At 31.1% G+C, this 23,136-nt stretch overlaps 5 protein-coding genes across 5 annotated transcripts in view; 2 read left to right on the top strand and 3 right to left on the bottom strand.

Annotated features, from left to right (window-relative positions):
• The window catches only part of HELRODRAFT_192104 (hypothetical protein), a gene marked incomplete at its 5' end in the record, with an annotated part of 5,427 nt that extends 4,843 nt beyond the window's left edge, over window positions 1-584 (bottom strand). The window contains 2 exons of the mRNA XM_009020515.1: window positions 179-264; window positions 555-584. Of these exons, the coding sequence (XP_009018763.1) occupies window positions 179-264; window positions 555-584 (116 nt within the window). The remainder of the gene's footprint in view (window positions 1-178; window positions 265-554) is intronic.
• A 392-nt stretch (window positions 585-976) lies between these two features.
• HELRODRAFT_173948 (hypothetical protein) lies at window positions 977-3,741 on the bottom strand (the record flags this gene model as incomplete). Its single annotated transcript, XM_009020514.1, has 6 exons — window positions 977-1,009; window positions 1,115-1,155; window positions 1,804-2,041; window positions 2,892-2,977; window positions 3,248-3,370; window positions 3,657-3,741. The coding sequence occupies 6 exons, from the start codon at window positions 3,739-3,741 to the stop codon at window positions 977-979; spliced, it is 606 nt and encodes a 201-aa protein (XP_009018762.1).
• Window positions 3,742-8,850: 5,109 nt separating this feature from the next.
• On the bottom strand, window positions 8,851-10,733 carry HELRODRAFT_80858 (hypothetical protein; the record flags this gene model as incomplete). The annotated part of the gene is made up of 2 exons (XM_009020513.1): window positions 8,851-9,073; window positions 10,558-10,733. 2 exons carry the CDS (start codon window positions 10,731-10,733, stop codon window positions 8,851-8,853), a joined length of 399 nt encoding a protein of 132 aa, XP_009018761.1.
• Window positions 10,734-19,076: 8,343 nt separating this feature from the next.
• HELRODRAFT_80994 (hypothetical protein) lies at window positions 19,077-21,017 on the top strand (the record flags this gene model as incomplete). Its single annotated transcript, XM_009020512.1, has 6 exons — window positions 19,077-19,178; window positions 19,335-19,433; window positions 19,661-19,775; window positions 19,929-20,041; window positions 20,284-20,372; window positions 20,780-21,017. Coding segments are annotated over 6 exons (756 nt in total), but the record flags the coding sequence as incomplete, so codon positions are not given.
• A 1,031-nt stretch (window positions 21,018-22,048) lies between these two features.
• HELRODRAFT_143679 (hypothetical protein) lies at window positions 22,049-22,474 on the top strand (the record flags this gene model as incomplete). Its single annotated transcript, XM_009020511.1, has 1 exon — window positions 22,049-22,474. A coding segment is annotated over one exon (426 nt), but the record flags the coding sequence as incomplete, so codon positions are not given.
• Window positions 22,475-23,136: the final 662 nt, after the last annotated feature.

Raw genomic sequence — 23,136 nt, 5'->3', positions numbered from 1 at the left:
GAAAATGAATAAAAATTTTGTTTGTGAACTAAACAAACTTGATTATGAACTGAAATTTGTCATATGAAAAATTGAAAAACCCAATTGCAAATTGAACGCCTGCATATCGTCATTTTTTTTCAAACAACTGCAACATATACACATAAATACATGTATACATGTTGGAAAGAGACCATACTTTATACAGTATTGTATGAATTCTAGCAAACTGTTGGCATTACTCAATTTAAAGTTTGTCTTTTCAATTTTCCTCATTTTATTTTTCTGGAAATTGTCCAATTTATTGAAAATAGAAGTTCATCGTGAAAATGTAATAAAACTGTTGTTATCCAAATTCATCATGCATGTATAATATAAAAGTATGTGTATGTTGGTTGGGTTGCAAGTCGGCCGTATTCTAGTTTCTTAGAGTTTTTATGATTTTTATTAAAAAAAAACGGATGGAGACTATAAACGAGGACTAATTGATTTTATGATTTTTATTGGAGGCGTTGTATAATGATCAGACTGATAACTATGACACTGGTAACGATTACGATGATAATGGTAAAAACCCTGATGACTATGACATTGCTCGTGGTCATGATGGTAGTAATGAAGTTTGGGCAGAGTCCAACTTACTCAATAATAATTTACATCTTGATCATAATGAATTTCTTACACTTGTCAAACAGTTTTCATATAGAAACATGCAGATGCATCCCCACGTACTTCATACTGAATGTGTGAGGTGTTTCAAGAAAAAATATCAAAAAGATCAATAAAACTTTTTCATTTACGCAATCTAGTCTTCCTTTTACTTATCGATCACCTCAATAACTTACTAACTCACTAAGTAGTCCATTCATAAATTACTTTATTAATTTGCCTTTTTATACCATTACTTTATTTCATTTTCAATACTTTTCATGTCTAAACATTTTTCTTACACCGTTTTTTATTTATTTATTAATTTATTTTTCGTTACCATTTTATACTACTGCCTTGCATGCTGCAACAGTATCTGCGTCTGTCAGATTCTGATTTTTTAAAGAAAAATACTAATAATAAAAGACCCATAACAACAACTCAAAGCACTTGAAGTTATAAAAATAAAAATTGAAGAGCAACTAACTTGTGAGCTGATTGAAACCTCTACATGCTTATCTGGCTCATCTGAATGAAAATAAAAAATTAAAAAAAATAATTTTAAATTGATGAAAACAAGCCTTACACTTGCCTTTTCAAGTTATAGAAATCATTATTAAACATAAAATAGATATCTACATAAAAGAAAATAATATTTTGAGCTAATGTCAATTTGGACTTAAAAGGGGTTTAACTTCAGAAGATGCCCTTCTTAAATATGTCAATGATAATAATATTTTCCTTAATAAATCATTGTTAGCAGTTGAAATCTTTGTAATTTTTTCGAAGGCCTTTGATCCAATTGATCATTAATTGTTGATTGATAAGATTTTTCGTTCACACCTCTTTGAACCATATTTGGATTCCAGAAATCAGTAAGTCAGATATGATGGAAATAATTGAAAGTTATCATTAGTTACAAGAGGTGTACCACAAGGTAGCATCCTCTGTTTCTTCTAGTTTTTCATTATTTATAAATGATATCGTGCACTATTGAGACACAAGTTGGCTCACTTAGGGTTTCAGCGATAAATTTTTTGATTCATTATACCAATGGTCTAGACTGAACGGACTGAACATTAACATCAAAACAACAAAGTATTTAAGTCCAGTGTAGCTGACCAAAAATTTAATAAACTGACATCAAGCAGCACAATAAAATGACTGCATACAAACCTCTTGATTGATCAGATAGTGATGTTGACGGTTGCTGTGAGAGGGGCAAGTACTGTTTGTTCTTGATGATGGAGAGCATGTGCTTGTAATATTCATTGAGGGCATCGCCGGGGGTGAGGAAGTTGAACTGAGGATTGTTTTTCTGTTTGGTTCGCATGATGACCTCCATCTGACCTCCGTGAGAACTGATGAACGAGGCAGTCTTCTCAATGATCGTGTGCATCTTCATGCTGTCTGGCTGTTAGGTGAGTGGAGTGGCAGGCTCATAAATTTGCAGTAGGACGAAATAGTAATTTCATTTAAATTCATATAAATGATGCCTATTGAAATGAACAAAAACAAAGATAACTAAATAGCTATTCTCAAAACCACAAATTGATCTTAGAAAAAAAAACTGAGACTACAAAAAGAATAATGATTATGATGATGACGATTAACCTCACCTTACCTTCGAGACCACAGGTCCATCAATGATCTTCCATCTGCAATTTGCTTCAAAATAATCTCGAGTCATACATGATTAGCTGGCATATACATATACACATGTACACAAACATATATATGTATATGCACAGAAATGTTGAGTGTTGGCTTGTATGGGTGTTCATTTGTGTGTCAGGCAAAGGTTTTTTTTTGTAAACATTATCCAGGTGAGGAATTACGAAAATTTTGCCCCTTAGTAATGAGATAATACAATCTTCTGCACTGGAGCATCAAATTCCTAATTGGTTTACATCGGTTAACTAAACTTTTTTGGTCAACTGCACTCCAAACCATAATTAATGATGAAGTCAAACAAGAAAAATATAGACACTGTCTCTGTCAAAGCAGGGTAAAAGTTGTTTGGGGGAAAACTTGGAATTATGTGAGGGCATTAAACAGAAATTATAAACAGATATAAAAATGTTTACAGGAGGCCATGGTAGGCTGAGCATTCAAGCATTAATGCAAGAGAAGTAGTGTAAGAATTGCATTTTGATGGTTGCTAGAAACATTGTAGATACCTGCCAATTATGATTATTATAGAATGAAATAGAAAACTATGATCAACTGATTGATAGTTAGCTAGGTCACGCAATAAAACTCACCAATAATATGTTGTCAGGTAGCAGATAGGAAGGGTGTGCAATGTATGGATCACTGGTGTCTGGTGTTGATGCTCTCGCCGAATCATCTGAATAAAAAGTTTTAAATATATTAAAACATTAATACTTTTAGCTAAAAAAAAATTTGAATCATTCATTTATTTATTTATTAGCTATTATTAAGAAACAAAAAATTTTTCAAATACTTTTTATGAGCTATTATTTAGAATGAAATAAGATCACTGATGTGTGGTCATGTTAGCTGATTCTCAAAAACAACCGACCCGCAAACGCGGTATGTTTATTGAATTATTGAAATAACTGAGAGGAGATAATTGATGAAATTGCAATCAACATACCACGTTTGTCGACTTGTTCATCATTTGTTTGCTGCTGTTCACCTGCACTCCCACCATAATCAAATGACACAGCATAATACGAGTTAGATGAAGATGCTTCATTCAACCTCTTCATTTCTTCTTCTATAAACAATTAAATAAAAAAACATTAAACTGTTTTTTAAATTGTAGATATAAATAAACGATTAAATATATGAAAGTATTTGAAGCATCATCAAACAAAACATTCCAAAATCTTTAGTCTTTCAAAATAATTACCAACAATCATGCTAACAAACTCTGCTCCTATAAATGGCATGAAGTTATAAGAAGCATACAACACAAGGACAACCCAGCAACAACAATCCTTGCACATATAAGTCATGACAAAATACAAAAGCATCTACTACAACAATACAATGAACGGAACCAGTGTCATTTGGGTTCATAGGTACTGAATTGAGGATTCCAGTAATCGGAACAATTTTAAAGTACTGGCACTGTACCGTTTGCATTTTTAAAAGGATTCGTTAGACACCAAAATTACGGTTCCAACTTTGGAACAAAAATTTCGGTGCCTAAATTCTAGAAGTTTGCAGACCTATATATCACCTCTAAAAATAGTTCAGTAGAGGCGCTCTTACCTGACAAAATATGTGTGAATGCACATGCACGCATGTGTAACTAACTGTATCATAAGGAATTTAATAGCATTGTATTGTAAATATCATGGGAATGTTATTGAACATAACTAAAACAAAGTTGTAGATATAGGCATAAAATTGATCGCTTAATCTGAAATTTGATTCTTGGTGTTCAACAGTTCTTGATTAATTTTTAAAAATAAAGTTTCGAGATTTATTCTGTGATTTGATTTGTACATGACTGTGAAGTACCTAGTTAGAAAATAATGTGTAGAAAGTTTCAAAAAAACATAAGCAGACATTGTTAATATGAATTAAGATGAATAAATACGAATAAGAAGATGATCGTTTGGAGCTTTAGCACCTAACTAATTGTTTGGGCTCAAAAATTTTGTCTTATATTATGGTATATAGGTTATATCCAGGACCACCTCAAAATATTTTTTCGATTATAAGTAAATCAATTAAAAAAAATGTTTAAAAAAAATTTTCAGGGCCAATTAAGACAAAATACAATAAAATTGCAATATTTTCTTTCATTAAATATCTTATTCAATTTTGCAATTTGTAACTTAACTTTAGGTAAGCATTTAATCACACTTTTCATTCAGCTTTCAATAAATTGTTTCTTCTTCTGTTTATTCAGTTTCAAAATACTTAACCACTAAAATGTTGTTAACCAATGTCTTGCTGATAACGCTTAATCTTCAAATAGCAGGATTAATAATTGCAGTTTCACTTTTTTACTACATGTTAGTGGATTATGGCAAACCAATTTTCAAGCTCTGACAAAGAACAACTAATTTTGTTAATCATTATTTTAAAAAAAGTTTGTTTAACAAAAAATGTTGCTGCAAAATTTGTGACAGCTGTGGTGATTGAGTTAGAACGAGAAAATTATCTTATCTTATGTTTAATATAAGGCAGATTTACTGTTGCATCTGAATGTTTCAGTATTTTGGCTGTGTATGTTGTGCATGCGTGTCTTTCGTTACTGCCTGCATCTTTGTGTCCTGCCTTGTTTAAAATAATTGAATTTGTTTTTAAAATAATTTGATTATTTTATTTTCACTATTATGTTGTTTTTTTAAATATTTAGCTTTTTGCTGTTCTACTTTTTCAATAAAAAACGATTCCCTTTCCAAATTTTGATGTCATGTAAAATAACCTTGGGGAACTGGGTCTCTGGACGCTAAACGAAGATTGATTGATCATGTAAAATAATGTTTTTAATGTTTTTTAAATGTTTTTTAATGTTTATTTTTAGTACTTGGTTTTAACAATTTATTCTTTAAGCTTTATTTTTTTTGTGTATTAAATAGCATAATTTAAATACGCTTTTCCAGTTTTGTTTTATTCTAATTCAATTATCTAGTCACCAACAATCTTTTATTTGCATGACTGTTTTTTATGATAATGTATTGTTATATGACACACAATGAACACACATGACATCATAATATTTAGTTAAGTTGAATTATATCTATACGTATGCCCTACATTTAATATAAGCTAGTAGACAGCACAATTCAAGATAGTTAGTATAAAAGAGCTATACTGAAACTACGCAGAAGGGAGAGAAAGAAAGGAAACAATGATATAGTTAAAGATTAATTGTTTGGAATAGTTAGTAACCAGTTGACAACCGGAAGGGCAAGAACAAGACAGAAGTCAAGAATCAGAAGTGCAAATTAGTGAGATTCAAATCAATCGACATATTAGTAATATTCAATGTCAACTTATGTTTAATATTGCTTGTTCACTTATAAATGAAAACCAACTCAAGGTTATGTGTACTTTTATTATTTTATAATCTGATAAGCAGCAGTGTAACAATAACTAATACAACATGGTGGAGAACATTAATCTATATAACAGTGTATGTATTTTTCATGGGTGCCGACAGATCAAAATATGCGTATATGCATAATGGTCATCTACTGACACAATGGCTCCTAACTCGACCGAGACCCTACGCTCCCAGAATGCCGCCCTACGTCTGATTACAGGTTGCCATGTGATCGCTTCAGAACGGCACCTTCATTCAGAATGTCAGATGTTAACGGTAAGGCAGCATTCGGAGCTAATAGCATCACAATTCCTACTCCTATGTCATAACCTTAGCCACCCGTGCCATCATATCATCACGCGACAACACCCGCACCGCAACATAAAGACCACCCTCCTCTCCAAATGGGCTTCAACAACTCATGCGGTTCTACCAACAACCATAAATAGCGATTCTCTGAAGTTCGCTCTAAAAACACTTCACAATAACTTCATCAAAGCCGCCACAGAAACGTATCAGTCGCCGTTGTTGTTGCCTGACGGATGGCCTCCACCTACACCAAAAATAGATCCAACAGAAGAATCACTTCCCAGGGCAATCAGACGGACCCTAGCCCAACTCCGTTCTGGCCATAGTATTCTTCTAACAGCTACAAAAACAGAATCGACAGTGGGCACCTCAACATCTTTCCTTTCTGCAACAATCATACAGATGATGTACCGCATCTGTTTAGCTGTCCACAAAACACCACAAAACTACAACCAATAGACCTCTGGAGAAACCCAATTGCAGTGGCCATTTGGCTCCGGCCTCGATTGGAACCCTAGGGGGCCCCAGAATGGGGCAACAACAACAACACCGAGACCCTAGGTGCCCTTCAAGCAAAGCATCATCCAGCTCCTGCTGATAAAAAACCCAGTCCTGATAAAGAAACTGCAAAAAATGGAATTACGCCACAACATCTGAGAGATCTAAAGTGGAAACCAATGAGGTCGTCGGCGCCATAACATGCTTTGTTAACCTGCTCCTGAGTGACGTCTGCCCCTCCTGAGGTGTAGTTATTTGGAGGGAGGTTGGTGGCAATGGCCAAGAAGGATGGTGGAATAAGGCGCTGGGCGGCAAAATGTAATTTGTTTAATATAAATTATGTCAGGGTGAATCAATTTTGAATATTATGTTGGGACCGATAAAATTAAGAATGTTTTCTTTTAAGGTTTCATTTTTGTTCACTCTTCCTTTTTGGTGTGCAAGTGCAAATAAATTATTTTACTAATTTACATTATCAAACTTCTTCTCAGGTATATCCCCTTATAAGCAGCTTTTCTCATGACCTAGAAAAAAAGATAAATGATGTCAATCGAGTCAACATAAAAAAGTCAACATTGTTTTCTCCAAGTTTGAACAATTTGTGATGAAAGTTTGTTATACTATTTGATTTCAAATCCAAAGAAAAAAATTTACAACTTTTGTTTAATTTTATTTTTAAAACTATAAAAAACTGCAAAATAATAAGGACAGACAAACAAATGATACTGAAATTGGAGATGTACTTTGCAGCTAATTCTAAAATTATTTATCCAATTATATTGAGAGTTTTAAGCCCGAAAAAGGTTAGAAAGAAAATTTTTAATTTTGGAAAGAAAATTTGGTTGATCAGCTTTCTCTAGCCAAATTGGCTTTTATATTTTTGTCTATTCCTACAACATCTGCGGCTGCACAATGGGTTTTCAGTCAGTGTCGGCTTTGCACTGATGATAAACGTAATCGAATGTGACCCAATTTATTCAAAATGAAAATGATGATTCACATTGATGAACATTTAATTACATAAATGACATGTCGCCAGGTGAAGTGTATGTATGCGTATGATTTGGAATAAAGTTGTTGTATATTTTTATATTCAAAATTTTTTTAAATGCAGTCCAAATTAGAAAAAAGATTAATAAAATATTTTGCTTCATGAGTTTAAACTCGGGCATAATGCGGCAGAGGCAACTCGTAATATTATGGAAGGATGGGGCGACGTCGGTGCTTCTGAGCATACCACACAAAGATGGTTTAAAAAATTTCGTACTGGTGACATGAGCCTTCAAGATGAAGAGGGTCGCGGGCGACCATCCGAGATTGATGATGACAAACTGAAGAAAATTATTGACGCAAACCCAGCTAAAACTACTCGAGAAGTTGCCGATGAACTCAAGGTTGATCATACAACAGTAGTTCGTCATTTGAAACAGATTGGTAAAGTCAATAAACTTGACAAGTGGGTTCCACATGAGTTGAAAATCAGAAAATTCGGCGTTTTGAGGTGTCAGCTTCACTTGTTCTGCGTAATAAAAACGATCCGTTTCTTGACTGGATTGTGTTGTGTGATGAAAAATGGATCAATATGATAATGGACGACGTTCAGCTCAGTGGTTGGACCATGATGAAAGTCCAAAACACTTTCCCAAGCCAAAATTGTACCAAAGAAAGTTAATGGTGATAGTTTGGTGGTCTGCAGCAGGATTGACGATTAATGGAGAGATGTACTGCCAACAAATTGATGAGATGCACCAGAAATTATGCCAACTACGTCCTGCATTGGTTAACAGAAAGAATCCGATCCTTCTCCATGATAACGCCAGGCCACACGTCGCACAACTAACGCTAAAAAAACTGAACGCATTGGGTTACGAGATTCTCCCTCACCCATCATACTCACCTGACCTCTCACCAACAGATTTTTACTTTTTCAAACACCTTAACAACTTTTTGCATGAAAAGTGCTTCAAAACCGAAAAAACTACAAAAAAGGCCTTCTTACAGTTTGTTGCCTCTAGAACCCCTGATTTTTATGCTACAGGCATCAATGATTTAATTTCTTGTTGGCAAATGTGCATAGATTGTGATGGTTCTTATTTTGATTAAATATCTCAAATGAAAGCAAATTTATTGCATTTTAAAATGGATGGTAGAAAACCGACATTATTTTTGCACCAACCTGATATAAAAACTATTTGGATATACAACTGCTGAAGATATGTTAAATAACGAATTTTTATTTTTAAGGGTATCCTTTGGAACTGGTTTTGAGTAATGTCGGTTCCAAAAGTTATGGAATGGTATGGTATGGTACCATTTGAATTATTTAAGGAGTTCCAAGAATGGTACACCGTTTTTATTTCAAAAATGCTTCCTTAAAACAGGAGCTATTGTACCTTGAAAAAAATGCAGGTAGTGTACATCACTAAACGGAACATACCTTCATAAAGAAGTTTCTCCTCAACATCACAGAACAAGTCGAGATACCTCTCTTGGTCAATCATCTCCTCCATCTGCTTCTCTCGTTCAGTCAGTGCATCCCAACCCCTGTTTTTCATTATGTCACTATCATATGCACTCAGATCACTCAGGTGACCTCGACCATCATACCTTTGGTTGGAAAGTGTTAAAGTTTTAATCTGATTTAATTATTTAATTATATGCAGATTAAATACAACAATTTATATATGTATAATATTAGGTAGTAAACAAATGATATAAATAATGTTCTATATGTTGTTTATAAAATAATTTTCTAACTAAATAAGTACATGTTTACAATTGTTTAACCTCAAAAATCAACCAAATATTAATTTTAATAAAAAAATTGACATCATAAATATAAGAAGATAAAAAATTAAATAAGAAATAAATACTCCCTTCATACAAACAACTTTTATTATTTTATTACATAGTTAACAAAATAGAATATAAGGTACTCGTGATAGGTAAAACCGGAGACAGATACTCCTATGGTAACACCCTTGTTTACAAACAAACATAATGTACTTTTAATAAATTGACTCCACTCATAAATTGACTCTAGCGCTTAATTATTTATTTATATCATATTGCAGTTGAGTTTCTCAATTTTTCTAACGAGACTTTTATCATCAACTTCATCAAGATGATGAAAGTCTCGTTAGAAAAATTGAGAAATTCAACTACAAGTTGAATAATGCCGAAGACGCAGTGATCTTTATAAATAATTGTATTTATGATAGTCTAAACCGGAAATATATATATATATAAATATACATTAAAGAAAGAATAACGATTAGTCTATTGTGTTGTTATGTTGGTGTGTCTGTTTGTGTTTGTTTGTGTATAATGCATGTGTGTGTAAGTTTGGTGTGCATGTGTAAGTTGAGGTCAGGGGTAGGGTTAAGTTGGGTTGTTGTGAAAACATAATATTTAAAACAAATTCAAATAGAAGAAATGATAAAATAAAATTGTTTGTTCTATCTGTCTCGTAATAATAAATATAAAAACAATTTTGAAATTGTAATAATAAATAATTAAATATAAATCATAAATTAAATAATAATAATTTAAAAATACAACTCCTAAGAATTTTTTTTATAGAAAAATTTAAATCTAATAAATAAATATTTAAGCGCTAATTAAATGGGCGAAGTCATTTTATTTTAACATACATTAGATTTGTTTGTAAACATGGAGGATACCATAGGAGGACCAGTCTCTGGTTTTACCCTCATGATAAACCAGAGATCATAATAAAAACTATCAAGAAGAGTTTTCAAGATGAATTTGCAAAAATATTTATTTATAAATAGAAGAATACTGTCTTATAAAAAAAAACTTTCTTAAAAACTAGGACTAAACAGACTAACGTGAGTAACACAAATAGAGACCATTAGAGTTCAAGACAAAGTACTTAAAAAACTTAACTCAAAACTCATTATTGTATTTTGAATGTTAATGTTGTTAGGTAAGTTAAGCTAATTAATTTAATAATGTTAATCTGTCATTAATGATTAATTAATTAATATTTTTTAATTTTTAAATCAAAATTTCATTAATTTTTAAATTAAAAATGTTTTAAACGTTTAGCTAAATTAAATTTGAAATACCTGTCAATAAGAAGAGTATCATCCCCCATCCACGGTATCAAATGGCGACACTGATCGATGTACATGGCCTTCTCGTCGTCTCGGAACAACGTGCACTGATATCCAAACACAAGCAAATCATCGTAATTTTCTTCCGCAGGGCCCTCTTTCAAAGTACGCAGAATTTTTTTAGACATTTCTTACGATTAAAGTTTCAAGCTCGTGTGATATAAAATTAATTAGCATTTATTTGTCAATCTAACTATCCAATAAAAACGAACTTCACACTAATAATCACAAACGCTTGGCGACTCGTTAAAACACAGCAAAAAAACAGTTCGTTAGTTAAGTAGGACCAAAAAACCGACCTATACGGGCTCGTTGCTCTAAAACTAAATCTTGATATGGCTAAAACGCCAAAGCCATGTAAGAATAATGTAATAGGTATATATTCTTTTGAGTAATAAAAAGCACATTGCATAACAATTAGGATATTGTGCTAAGGGGTAACTAGCATATGTGCTGTTAAGTGAATATTACAATTTTTATATGTGTATATATATATATATTTCGGATGTTTAAATTGGGCCATCTATTGTAATAAAATATTAAAATAGATGGCATTGAATATAAATATATATATATATATACAGATATATATATATATATATATATAGAGAGAGAGAGAGAGAAAGAGAGAGAGAGAGAGAGAGAGAAACTAAGTATTAGTTTCTTAAGAAACTATACAAAACAACTTGCACTGAATATGATTTATGAAAATTCGAAATAAGGCCTTATCTGCAAGATGAATTTTGATAAGAACAGTTTTGTTAAATTTTCATGATGAACTTGGATAATTCTATTTTCAATAAATTCTAATGAGAAATATTGAAAAAACAAACTATAAATTAATTAATGCCAACAATTCGGTAGAATTCATACAATTATATATATATATATATATATATATATATATATATATATATATATATATATATATATATATCGACGGTTTAAAGTCGAAATAGATCTATCTACAATAGTTTTAATGAAACGTGTGTTAATAAAAAAAAAGTTTCAACTTTGAACAAACTAAATTTTGTCAAAAGAATTTGCAAAGATAAGTTGAAAAATTTAAATTTAATTTGATAAACACTAATAAATCGGTGGAATTTATTACATATTGTCAAGAATTTGGTCTTCTTCCAGCATATATATAAACCTATGTATTCCATTAAGCTCTATTGGATCCATAATTGAAACACCGTCCCTTGATGAAAACCGTATTTATGGATAAAATGTGCAGGCGTTATAAAAACCCTTTACATATATATATATATATATATATATATATATATATATATATATATATATACAGATATACATATCCATGTTGCAGCATTACTAAGGAGTAATTAGAATGTGTTGCTAAAAGGTAGTTAGCATATGTGCTGCGAAAAAGTAATTAGCATTTTATGTATCAGTTTCATAAGATTTCAGAATCCACCATTGATACACCACCCCTTGAAAAAGAGAAAACACAAAATACTATTCACGCACAACACTATAAATAACAATAAATAAAACATGTGCATGCAATAACAACCTAACTTAAATACTTATAACGCAATAACATCGCACTACTATGGTTATCGTGATTCTACACTCTATCCTTTAAGTGAAGTTTTTAACTCTGTTTCTCGTCTAGTTGCTCGTGCTTCTATCTATTTTCCTATATCTCCATATCTTGTTTTCTTGCACTGGCTACCTATAAAATACAGAATAGTTTTTTAAAATTTGCACATTTATGTATAAGTCTCAATCTAAATTAGTACCTAAGTACTTATCAGATATATTCAATCAATCAATCAATGATCCTCCTTTGTCCATTGAGGGACCGTCGAGGCCAATGGTATACATCTAAGCTTGCTTTTTACATTTATTTTTTCTTTTTTTCTTTTCAAAAACCTATTCTATTTTTGGCCAGTTTTATTGAATTCAGAATACCAACACCAGTCCATTCAATAATGTCATCTATCCATTTTTTTGCAGGTCTACCAATTTTTTTCCAATCTCTTTTCCTCATTAGTACCATCTTAATCAATTTGTCTTTTCTCATTCTACAAATGTGTCCAAAAAATCCCATTTTTCTTTCTTTGACTTTGTCATATACACTTCACTTTTCTGTCTTCCAAGTTGATTTCTGATGGTTTCATTCTTTACTTTCTGCCTCCAACTGATTCCCAACAAATTTCGGTTTCTCAAATGCTTCCAATCTGTTTTTGTCTCTTTTCTTTATTGTCTATGTCTCACATGCATAGAGCAAGGTTGGAAAAACGCAAGATTCTATCATTCTCAACTTTGTTTTTATAGATATATTTCCATTTTTCCATATTTCCTTCAATGATGCAAACATTCCATGGGCTATTGCTATCCTTCTGTTAATTCCTTTGGTGCAGCTGTTGTCACAGGTTATAAGACAGCCAAGATACACAAACCGGTCTACTTGTTCGAGTTTTTCTGAATCAATCAGAAATTCCGCATTGTGTCTGCCTTTTCCCGTAATCATCACCTTCGTTTTGTCTTTGTTGACATGCAACCTGTGATGTTTTCCACCAACATGTGTTAGTTCAATTAGTTTCTGTAGACCTTCACTAGAAGCTAAAAGATCTATATCGCCTGCAAACCTGAGATTTTTGACAGTTCTTCTTCCTATGTTAATTCCAACTAATTCCGACTTTTCCATTTTTTCCATTGCTTTTTCAAGCAATGCTATGAATAGTATTGGTGATATTGAATTGCCCTGTCTGCTTCAAATGTCTGCCTTTATCCAATCCCCAAGTTCTGTACCTATTATTACTGACATTTTTGATTTTTCATTAAGTCCTTTCAGTATTTTGACCAGCTTTTCTGATGTCCCCATACTTTCTAATGTTGTCCACAAACCTTCAGACCAGACAGAATCAAACGCTTTCTTAAAATCAACAAAGCAATGGTAAATTGTCTGACCACTACTTTTTGCATCTTCCATCAACAGTCTCAACATCTAAACGCCCCCCCGGTTTACGAACGTTTTCTTGTTCTCACTTCTTTTTAACTTGTGTTAAACAGTCTTTTGCTAAATCTGCGTTTGCTTTTTTGGCCTTTTTCTCTGGAACTTTCTACTTGCTTTTCTAACTACTTTTCCATCACTTACAAGGTTCAGAGCGAATGTCAAGACTCATTTATTAACAAAATTCACTGATTTGATTTGTTGGTTGATTGATTGAATGATTGATCGATCGATCGATCGAAGTAAATAACACCAACATCTCCAAAAACGCAAGTATAAAAAGTAAATATAAAGTAAATTACTTAAATAATTTGCACATGTACACAAAACATGTATTCATTCAAGTGTCATGTTTGTTAGTACATATGAATAAATGTTCATAAAAATATAAATGAAATCATTTAAACAAACTTCACACTTTCCAATATTTAACTTCACTGTCATTCATTCTTGCAATCCCGCAGATCATCCATCATTAATAATGGTAATAATGTTAAATAATAATAAAGAAACAAGCAAACAAAACTAAGCCAGTAAATATAAAAGAAAAAAGGAATTTTATAAGTCAGCTTTATAGTCAAATTTACATGAAATATTTTTTAAACAAATGTCTAACTTATTTTTAAAAGCGACGACATTACAAGTATTCATATATTCTATATATACGATCACAAGCATTCACCACTTCAACATTCAAACAATTCCAAATATAAAAAACGGTGCCTTTGATGGTTCTTTTTAAATTTTGAGTTGAGAGCTTGTATTAATGACCTCTTTTCTATCACCTATTGCTTTAGCTTAATTAGGGCAAAAAATGGCATCTCAACATCGCGAGTTTGCTTGAAGACCGTTATCAGATCAACCCAGCCGTCCATCTTTTTGAGGTCGGTAAATGGGCTCAGTGGTTCAAATGCTCGCTGAGTCAAACATCTCAATGGCTATCATATACTCAGCGTATATGATGCGGTGCTCGTGCGTGCACATAAAATGCATGTGTACGTCGTGTGAAAAGGATAAACAGCCTTTGTGGCGAAGATGACTGCTTCAAATCAATGGATGAAGATATGAAGAACATAATAAAAAATATATAGATAATATATATGTAACAATGTAAGTGATACATGGAATTGAAAGATCCAAGTATCTTAAATGATCCCGTAACTTAGGCCGCAGCAATCCCTCACCATTTTTGTTGCCCGCTTCTGAACTCTTTCGACATCTTCGATTAACTTATTGGTCCATGGTGCCTACACATATTCGATCCTAGATCTATTAATAGATTTATATAATAACAGAAGAGAAATTAAAGTGAGTGTGTGTGTGTGTTAAATTCGTGTGTCTCCTGCGTGATTTTTGCCACCGAAATTGAATTTTTTGCATTCAGAGGCATTTGTGAGCTACAGCATACGAATATGTGAAATTAAATTTTTAATTTGTTTTCATTTCAAACTTTGTAAATAAACAACGCCCACTCAATTTACGATTTTATATCATGTACTCTTTACGTACATGTTTCCAACTATGTAATTGAACATGCTTATATAAAAATATATAAAACATATCATAGAATAAATGTATGTAGCAATCGTATGATGATTTGTGTAATGGATGTTCTTTAATTCCATCTTCTAGATTAATAATTCAAATAAATTATTTAATTTGTTAGGGTTTCCATATTATTACAACCTTCATGCGTACTTTACAATTTCCTTTTTTTGTGTGGGTTTCATTTTGTTTGGTTGAATTGAAGTCGGTTATTTTCATTTTAATTAAAAATTAAATAAAACTATGCTTTGGTGAGAAGTATGGAAGAATTCGAACGTGAAATTTTTTTAACATATATAAAATAATTATGTATAAATTAAAAAAAATAGGATATGATCAATTTTGATCATAATGGTGTTTTTATCAAATCTTTCAATACTAATCTACGCACTTTATTAAATGAGTTTAGTTTTCATTCGATTAAAAATTTCTTAAAACTTTAAGGGTCAATCTATAAATTTTATATTGTGAAGCTAGGATAAACATAAACGGATAAATAAATGTACAATATATATATATATATGTATATATATATATATGTATATATATATATATATATATATATATACAAAATTAGACCATAATTTTTACAATATTCTATAAATTCTACCGAATGTTTGGCGGTAATATGTTTGTAGTTCGTTTTTTCGATTTTTCTCACTAAAGTTTTTTGGTGAACGTTTAGTTTATTAAAATTCAAAATAAACTTATTTTTCGAATTCATGCTGCAGATAAGGCCATATTTCGATTCCGAATGAATCATTGTCAGTGCTTCTTGTTATATATATATATATATATATATATATATATATATATATATACATATATATATATACCTAAATAAATTATTAATTAATTATTATATAAATTATTATTAATAATTTATTTATAAATTTACCTATATATTTATTCATAAATATACCTATATAAATATACAATCTTGTATGTAAGTATGTATATATAATCTTGTATGTATATACAAGAATTTCATATATATATATATATATATATATATATATATATATATATATATATATATATATATATATATATATATATATATATATATATATTGGGTTTAGACTATCATAAATACAATTATTTATAAAGATCACTGCGTTTTCGGCAGTATTCAACTTGTAGTTGAGTTTCACACTTTTTCTAACGAGATTTTTATCATCTTGATGAAGTTTATTAAGGTTAAATAAAATAACTTTTAATATTTGACATTTTTGACAAAACATTATTAATAACGTTATTACTACAGAAAAGCTCTTTTCGGCATCAACTGCCATCATCAGTGTAGTTATGCAGTATTGTTCCGTCTTTGTGTCTTTGTTTTTACAGCGACTTGGATTGTAACTTAATTAGAATTAAAGTTAATCATGTGTTTCTTTGTCGGAAGAGAATTGGTATTATTTAGTTGAATATTTATTGCTGGTTTACGTTTATCGATGAAAATTGATTCTGCTATCTTCAATTTGAAGTATTCTCTGTTGTAATAAATTGCTTTGGTTTTATTGTTTAAAATTTTCCTTGTTATAATAGTGTTATGTTGTTCCATTAGGTGGTCTTTTATTGTATAAGCAACATGGAGAATATAATATATATATATATATTTATAGGGTGGCGTGATGGCTCAATGGTTAAAGGCGCCTGGTCTTGCTATTGCAATGACTGGGTTCGAATACAAAGAGATCCCCACCTATCATATGCAATGTGTATGATGTGTGGTTTGCACGCGTATTCATATACGCTGTGTGTGTTTGTCGTTGAAACCTCTGAAGCAAACGCAAAAGAAAGAGTAACCTTTAACCTTTTTAACCTTTTATATATATATTTTTACAATATTCTATAAATTCTACCGAATGTTTGGCGTTAATATGTTTGTAGTTCGTTTTTTCAATTTTTCTCACTAAACAATAAACTAAACTCTATATATATGAGAAAAGTGAAGGAGAACGCAAAATTTTTATTTAATATACGAACATTCTAAAAAAATGCTAAAACATTTTGTTTTTATCATAACTATTGTTCAAATATTTGCTTGTGTTTTTGAATCAATTTTTTCAAATGTTTGTTAAAAGGTGTTTATACTAAACCAATTTGAATTTAACTACTACAGGATTGCTGCTATGTTTTAAATTTCAGTATCAATGACGTCGAAAAGATGATCAAATTGAAGATTTCCGTCGCATTGTGTACCGTGGTTTGCTCATAGTATCAGTTCGTTCATTTCATAAAAGCTTTGGTGCTAAGATAGGACGTTGAAATGTGAATCGCTACGCTTCAATTTTAACAGTTATGTTGAATTTAATATTTTTCTGAAAACGAAAAATTTTAAATTGATAAAAGAATAATTTACTTTCTCAAATTGCTATATAATTTTTCAAGTAGGTGCCTAATAAAGAGGCAAGAACATACGTAATGGAAGCATGCACCAATTCGTATTATAATTATGTCTATGCAAGTTGCTAAGTAGCTGTAAACAAGCAATGAGGGATACCTGCTCAATCATGTTTTAGGCTCTAAGTTGTATTCATTTTGACGTTCTATGTCATCGCAATGTGCTCGCTTTTCGTAAATTCAAAAAATTCAAATTAATGATGATATAAAACAATTATTGAAGACACGTTAATGGCTCACATCAGCTTTCTTCATGTGGTCTTGTTGAATTTTGTTTGATTTCATTGCACATGGCTTCTTCAGAGTGCATCGAGGTTAGATAATCAAAACATAAAAACTTCAAAATTAGTCGCAAATTTAAATCCATTTGTTTCACGCCACAACATTTTATTTATACGGTCAATTCAGATGTACGTGTTAATCATATTCACATTCTAAATTCATTTCAATCAATTTAATGTGAACAGTTCATTCTAATTTTATAAAATTGTTATTGTATATTATTATTAATTAATCTCGTAACGTCGTTTTTGTCACTCATATATCTCATTATAATTAATTTGATTGATATTCCTGGAATTTTCACTGCTTGTAAAATATTTAATCAGAATAAAAATAGAATGAATTATATATAAAACTAAATAAGGTCTTTGCCGATAAGAGCTTTGTAGTTTGTGGTTGTCCCTCGTACAAGATTTTAATATTATTATTTTATTCCATTTAAGTAAGTTCTCTAGGTCAGAGCACAACTTAAGAAAATGGTTTGCAATTATGGCGTTAAAAAATATTTTTGATACCTGTTTATAATAAGATATTGATGAGTTTAGTTTTATTACGCTGGTGGCCCACGTGACGAGGCGAGTACGCAATCGCGAACTTTGATGTCCTTTTCCAACCGAGTAAAAGTGGTTAAATTTTGTGGAAAAAAGTTTCAACGAATGAAGTGGCATCAAAAGCGCTTTGTTCATAAGTTTGTGCTTGTTGAGCGACACGTGGGGTGATATAAGGGCTAAGAAGTATAATGCGTGGTACATTCTCTCATAAAGCAAATTATCTCAGATGGATGTTACAAACGTGGTTAAACGTGACAAGAGAGGTAGAAACGTATTACAGTAAAGCAACAAAGTCGAAAAAGTTCTATAGGATCTTTTATGGATAGTTAAGCATGATGACGATTGTTGTTAAAGTTCGATAAAGGAATGTTCTTCAGTGTTCTTTGGAAAACACACAACTACATTTGAAATTCTGAGCGTAGAAATCGTTTTAAAAGTCAATAATAACTATATCTATATCCAGCATATATAAGGTTTTTCAATTTAACCAAAAAACTGGTTACAATATTATTCCGCCGTCCACACGACGAACCCCTTCTCTAGCCAACCCAACATCGTTCATGGCTTTATAGTCCAATTTGTTGATCAACATATTTTTAACATAAAACGGTAATGTTTTTTATTTATGTGTAACATTGTGTGAAAAAAAATTTTGCCTAGAAATGCCAATCAAACATTCAATAACCAATTGAAAATTGGCATTTCTACAGAATTATAATGTTCAGTATTCAATTGGTCACGGCGGGTTTGGCAACGTTTACAAGGCTGAACATCGATTCACCGGTCAGAAAGTAGCTATCAAATTCGTAAGTGAAGAAAATTTTTCATAGAAAAGTTCTGTCGTTCGCTTTCATTGTTTAATCTGATATAACTCGTTTGCAAGTTATCATTATTATATGGATGAGCAACTCCAACTCCTGCATGATTATGTTGAATTAAAAAATGTTTGTACGTAAAATCAGATTGAAAAGAAAAAAATTCAGAATCATTCTGGTATGATGAAAAGAGTTCTCCAAGAAGTCGCGATTCACTCAAGGCTGAAACACCCATCTATATTGGAGGTTGGTTTGATGGATGTTTGTAAAATACGTCGTATTCATGTCAGTTCGTTTTTTAATGGTTTTCAAACTCAACACGCGCTAAAACACAAGAGAAAATATTAGGAATAGTAATAATGATAAAATCAATTTTTCCTGCGAGAAGTTGAATTTTTCATAAAATAATTTTATTGTACATGACTTTAAAAAAATACAAATATTACCATTAGAAAAAATGTAAACACTTTAAGGTGTACAACTATTTTGAAGATGCTCATTACATATACTTAATACTTGAACTCTGTCCTCACGGGGACCTCAACTCAAAACTCAAAACCTTATCATGTGGCTTCCCCGAACACGAAGGTTATTTAACTTTTTCCATGTGATTGATTTGATAGTTGAAGATTCATAGAAACGGTAAATGTAGTTTATATTTATAAGAAATACCTTTTGTAATTTTCCTCAGAAAGATTGATTCGTAAAATAATTTTTACATTGATTCAAACCGTGCACCAGTTCGCAGCTACATGCAGCAGATCGTAGATGGGATCGTCTACCTACAAAAGCATAGAATCCTCCACAGAGATCTGACTTTATCAAACATTTTAATCAGCAGACACGGAACAGTTGTTCGTTAAAAATTTTTTTTTCAGTATAAAGATATTCTTATTTTCATGAGTAAATATGTAAACATTGGAATACCATCTAGTAAATATAAAATATTGTCGTGTTATAAATTTGGTGCTCTTTATCTCTTTAATGGATACTAATGTTTTTAAAATTTAACAATACTAATGTTTTCATATAATTTTATACGGTATATATAATATACCTACACAAATATCTTGAAAAAATTTGTTGATATCACCAGAAAATAGCAGATTTTGGTCTGGCCACACAATTGCAGGATGTCAACGAAAAGCACTTCACAATGTGTGGAACACCTAACTACATATCACCGTTCGTTAATACATTTGTTTAACTTTATGTTGAGAACTGCTCAAGTTCTTCAATTATTCTTAGCATATGGCTTCATAATCTTTATATAATTTTTAACAAAACTGCTAATTTTCTGAAAATAAATCTGGTTATAAAAAAGATCGCGTCAAATTGTCCAAATTTTATATGAATACACAAAAATCTCATGAATACGTTTATTCCACATATCAATATTAAAGGGTTTTCTAATGAGAAGCCTTGCCAACAACATAATGCACGCTACACCAGTGACCAATTTATGAAAACCTTAATTGACAAATTAAAAAAATATAATTCTATTGGATGAAAAATGTGTTTCACCATTTTTAGTTGATTTACAATACTGATAAAATCAAAGTTTCATACCCTTAAACACATTCCTAACTCAGAGAAGTGGCATCGAGAACTTCTCACGGCTTGGAAAGTGACGTGTGGTCGGTTGGGTGCATGTTCTACGCCATGCTCACTGGCAAACCTCCATTTGACGGAGAAGGCGTAAAAGAAACTCTGGAAAGAATAAAATCAGGAGAATATTGCATGCCAGACCACGTGAGCAGCCACGCAAAACATCTCATCAAATCGTTACTGCAAATGAAACCAGAAGATCGACTTAAACTTGAACGTTAGTTTTGTTCCCAAAACAGTTTTAATATCTAGTAATAGAATGAGTTTAAAATAAATAAAAGTACTTGTAATAAATAATTTGACAGATATTCTTCTGCATCCATTTTTCAACAGTCCAGAAACGGTAAATTTAATAACATTTATTATTGAACCCCACAATGATTTTATAAACCGTATAAAATAAATAAACAAATAAAGACAAATAAAGTCCTTGCATTCGTTGCATTAAAGCGTCCAGAACATTCACTGGATAGTGGCAGGGGTACATTTCTTCAAGCTTCAACAGACACAATAGCCTCGTTTCTCAAGTACAAAGAACTTTTCGACCCGTTAAACTCATCACAAGAACCTCCGCTTTCAAACACCAACCATTCAGTTCAATCGTCGACACCGGACAACAATACGTCACCTCAAAATGCGTTCAATGTTCTTTCTTCGTCTGCACAATTTAATTCTACATTAAAAATACGGGGTACCAGTGTATCAAACATCAACTTAAAATCGTCAATATTACCCAAGTAAAATTTAAAAATTATTTATTTGATTTGCGCTATGTTAAAAGTTTTTAATAAGATAATTTTAACGCACTGGTGGTAAAAATTGAACTATAAAAGCGTGCTATCTAAATTTTCGTCAAAAAATTTTCAAAAAAATTGGCGTTATGTTTTTTTAGTCTTTGGTTTTTATTTTTTGTGCCAACTAGTTTAATCACGTTTACTTTTTAGTTTGTGTTAGCCTATTATCGTTCAGTTTAATCGTGCGTCGTGTCAGTCATGTCGAAGTATTTTTGTTCGAACGTGCCGAGTAGCAACAACAATTCAGATTTAATCGAAAAATATAAAATTTTGGGTTTCGATTGTTTTGCGCTTAACAATTCAGCTTTATCCTGGGGTAACAAAATTTCAGAACAATGTGACAAGTTTAGTAACGAAATAAAAGCTCTGGGGAGTAAAGATGTTTATTCTAGAATATCGCTAGAAGTTTCCGAAACTAATCAGGTTTCTGAACTTAGAAAATTATTAGATAAAGATGTCAATATAGTTTCTGTAAACCCAGTTAATGAAAAAATTTTCCTCAATGTTTGCAAGGATTTGGATATAGATCTGATCTCATTCGATTTGACACAACGTTTACCTTTCATACCAAAACGAACTGCAATTAATTTAGCAATGCAAAAGGGAATTTCTTTTGAATTAAATATTGAAGGTATGATGAGAGATCATACAACAAAACGTAATGTTATTTCAAATGCTAGCATACTTGTCGAACTGTGTCACGGAAGAAATATTGTGTTGTCCAATGGGTCCAGGGATGTGTTTCATTTGAGGGGACCTTATGATTTAATTAATGTTGCTTATCTTTTCGGTTTGAATAAAGAAGAAGCTAGAAATTCCTTGACAACAAATCCAAGTTATATGCTAAAACACAGTCTTGCAAGAAAATATGTTAAAAGTGTAGTTCTCATTGAGCAGGATAATGAAGATATGTAATATTTAATTAAATTGCACTCATTAGATATTACACTTACAAGAGTTGTTTAACTCACAAAATTCACCAATAGAAATTTGATACTTTACATAATCCTACCACATGATGTTTCACAAAATAAATTTTGGGATGTCAATCAAAAGTCTCATGACGACAATGTTGCATGTGCTGGACATGCTTAGCCAAATATTGCGATGATGAGGAATTAATTGAATACAATGTATTTTTTGTGGTTGTGATTTGTTATTCAACTTACTGAAATTTATTCGAACACTTTCTACTGTAACATTTTGACTGGCTTGTTATTTAAAATTTAATCTTTGGTTTGGCTTATAAATATTTTTGCTTGTTTAATTAAGTTATTGTGTTTACATAATAAAAGTTATTTGAAATTCAATTTTTTTAATACAATAACTTTATTTTATTTTTACTTAATTTTTATCTCAAAACGAAATGGATTATACAGGATGTCTGATTTTTCAATGTTTAGTTTGTTTATTCATATAATGTCTTGCAGTTTGTTATATTATTTGTTCACTAAATTTCAGAGAATAGTTTTTCCACTTTGGTCTGTTATCACCTATACAAATGCACTTATTAGAGTTTCGCCACTATACTATTAATCAAATAAAAA

The sequence above is a fragment of the Helobdella robusta genome, assembly GCF_000326865.2.
Source record: "Helobdella robusta unplaced genomic scaffold HELROscaffold_28, whole genome shotgun sequence".
NCBI classification, from domain to species: domain Eukaryota; kingdom Metazoa; phylum Annelida; class Clitellata; order Rhynchobdellida; family Glossiphoniidae; genus Helobdella; species Helobdella robusta.
The sequence above is the reverse complement of the archived record's forward strand: the minus strand, read 5'-3'. Positions and strand labels throughout refer to the sequence as shown.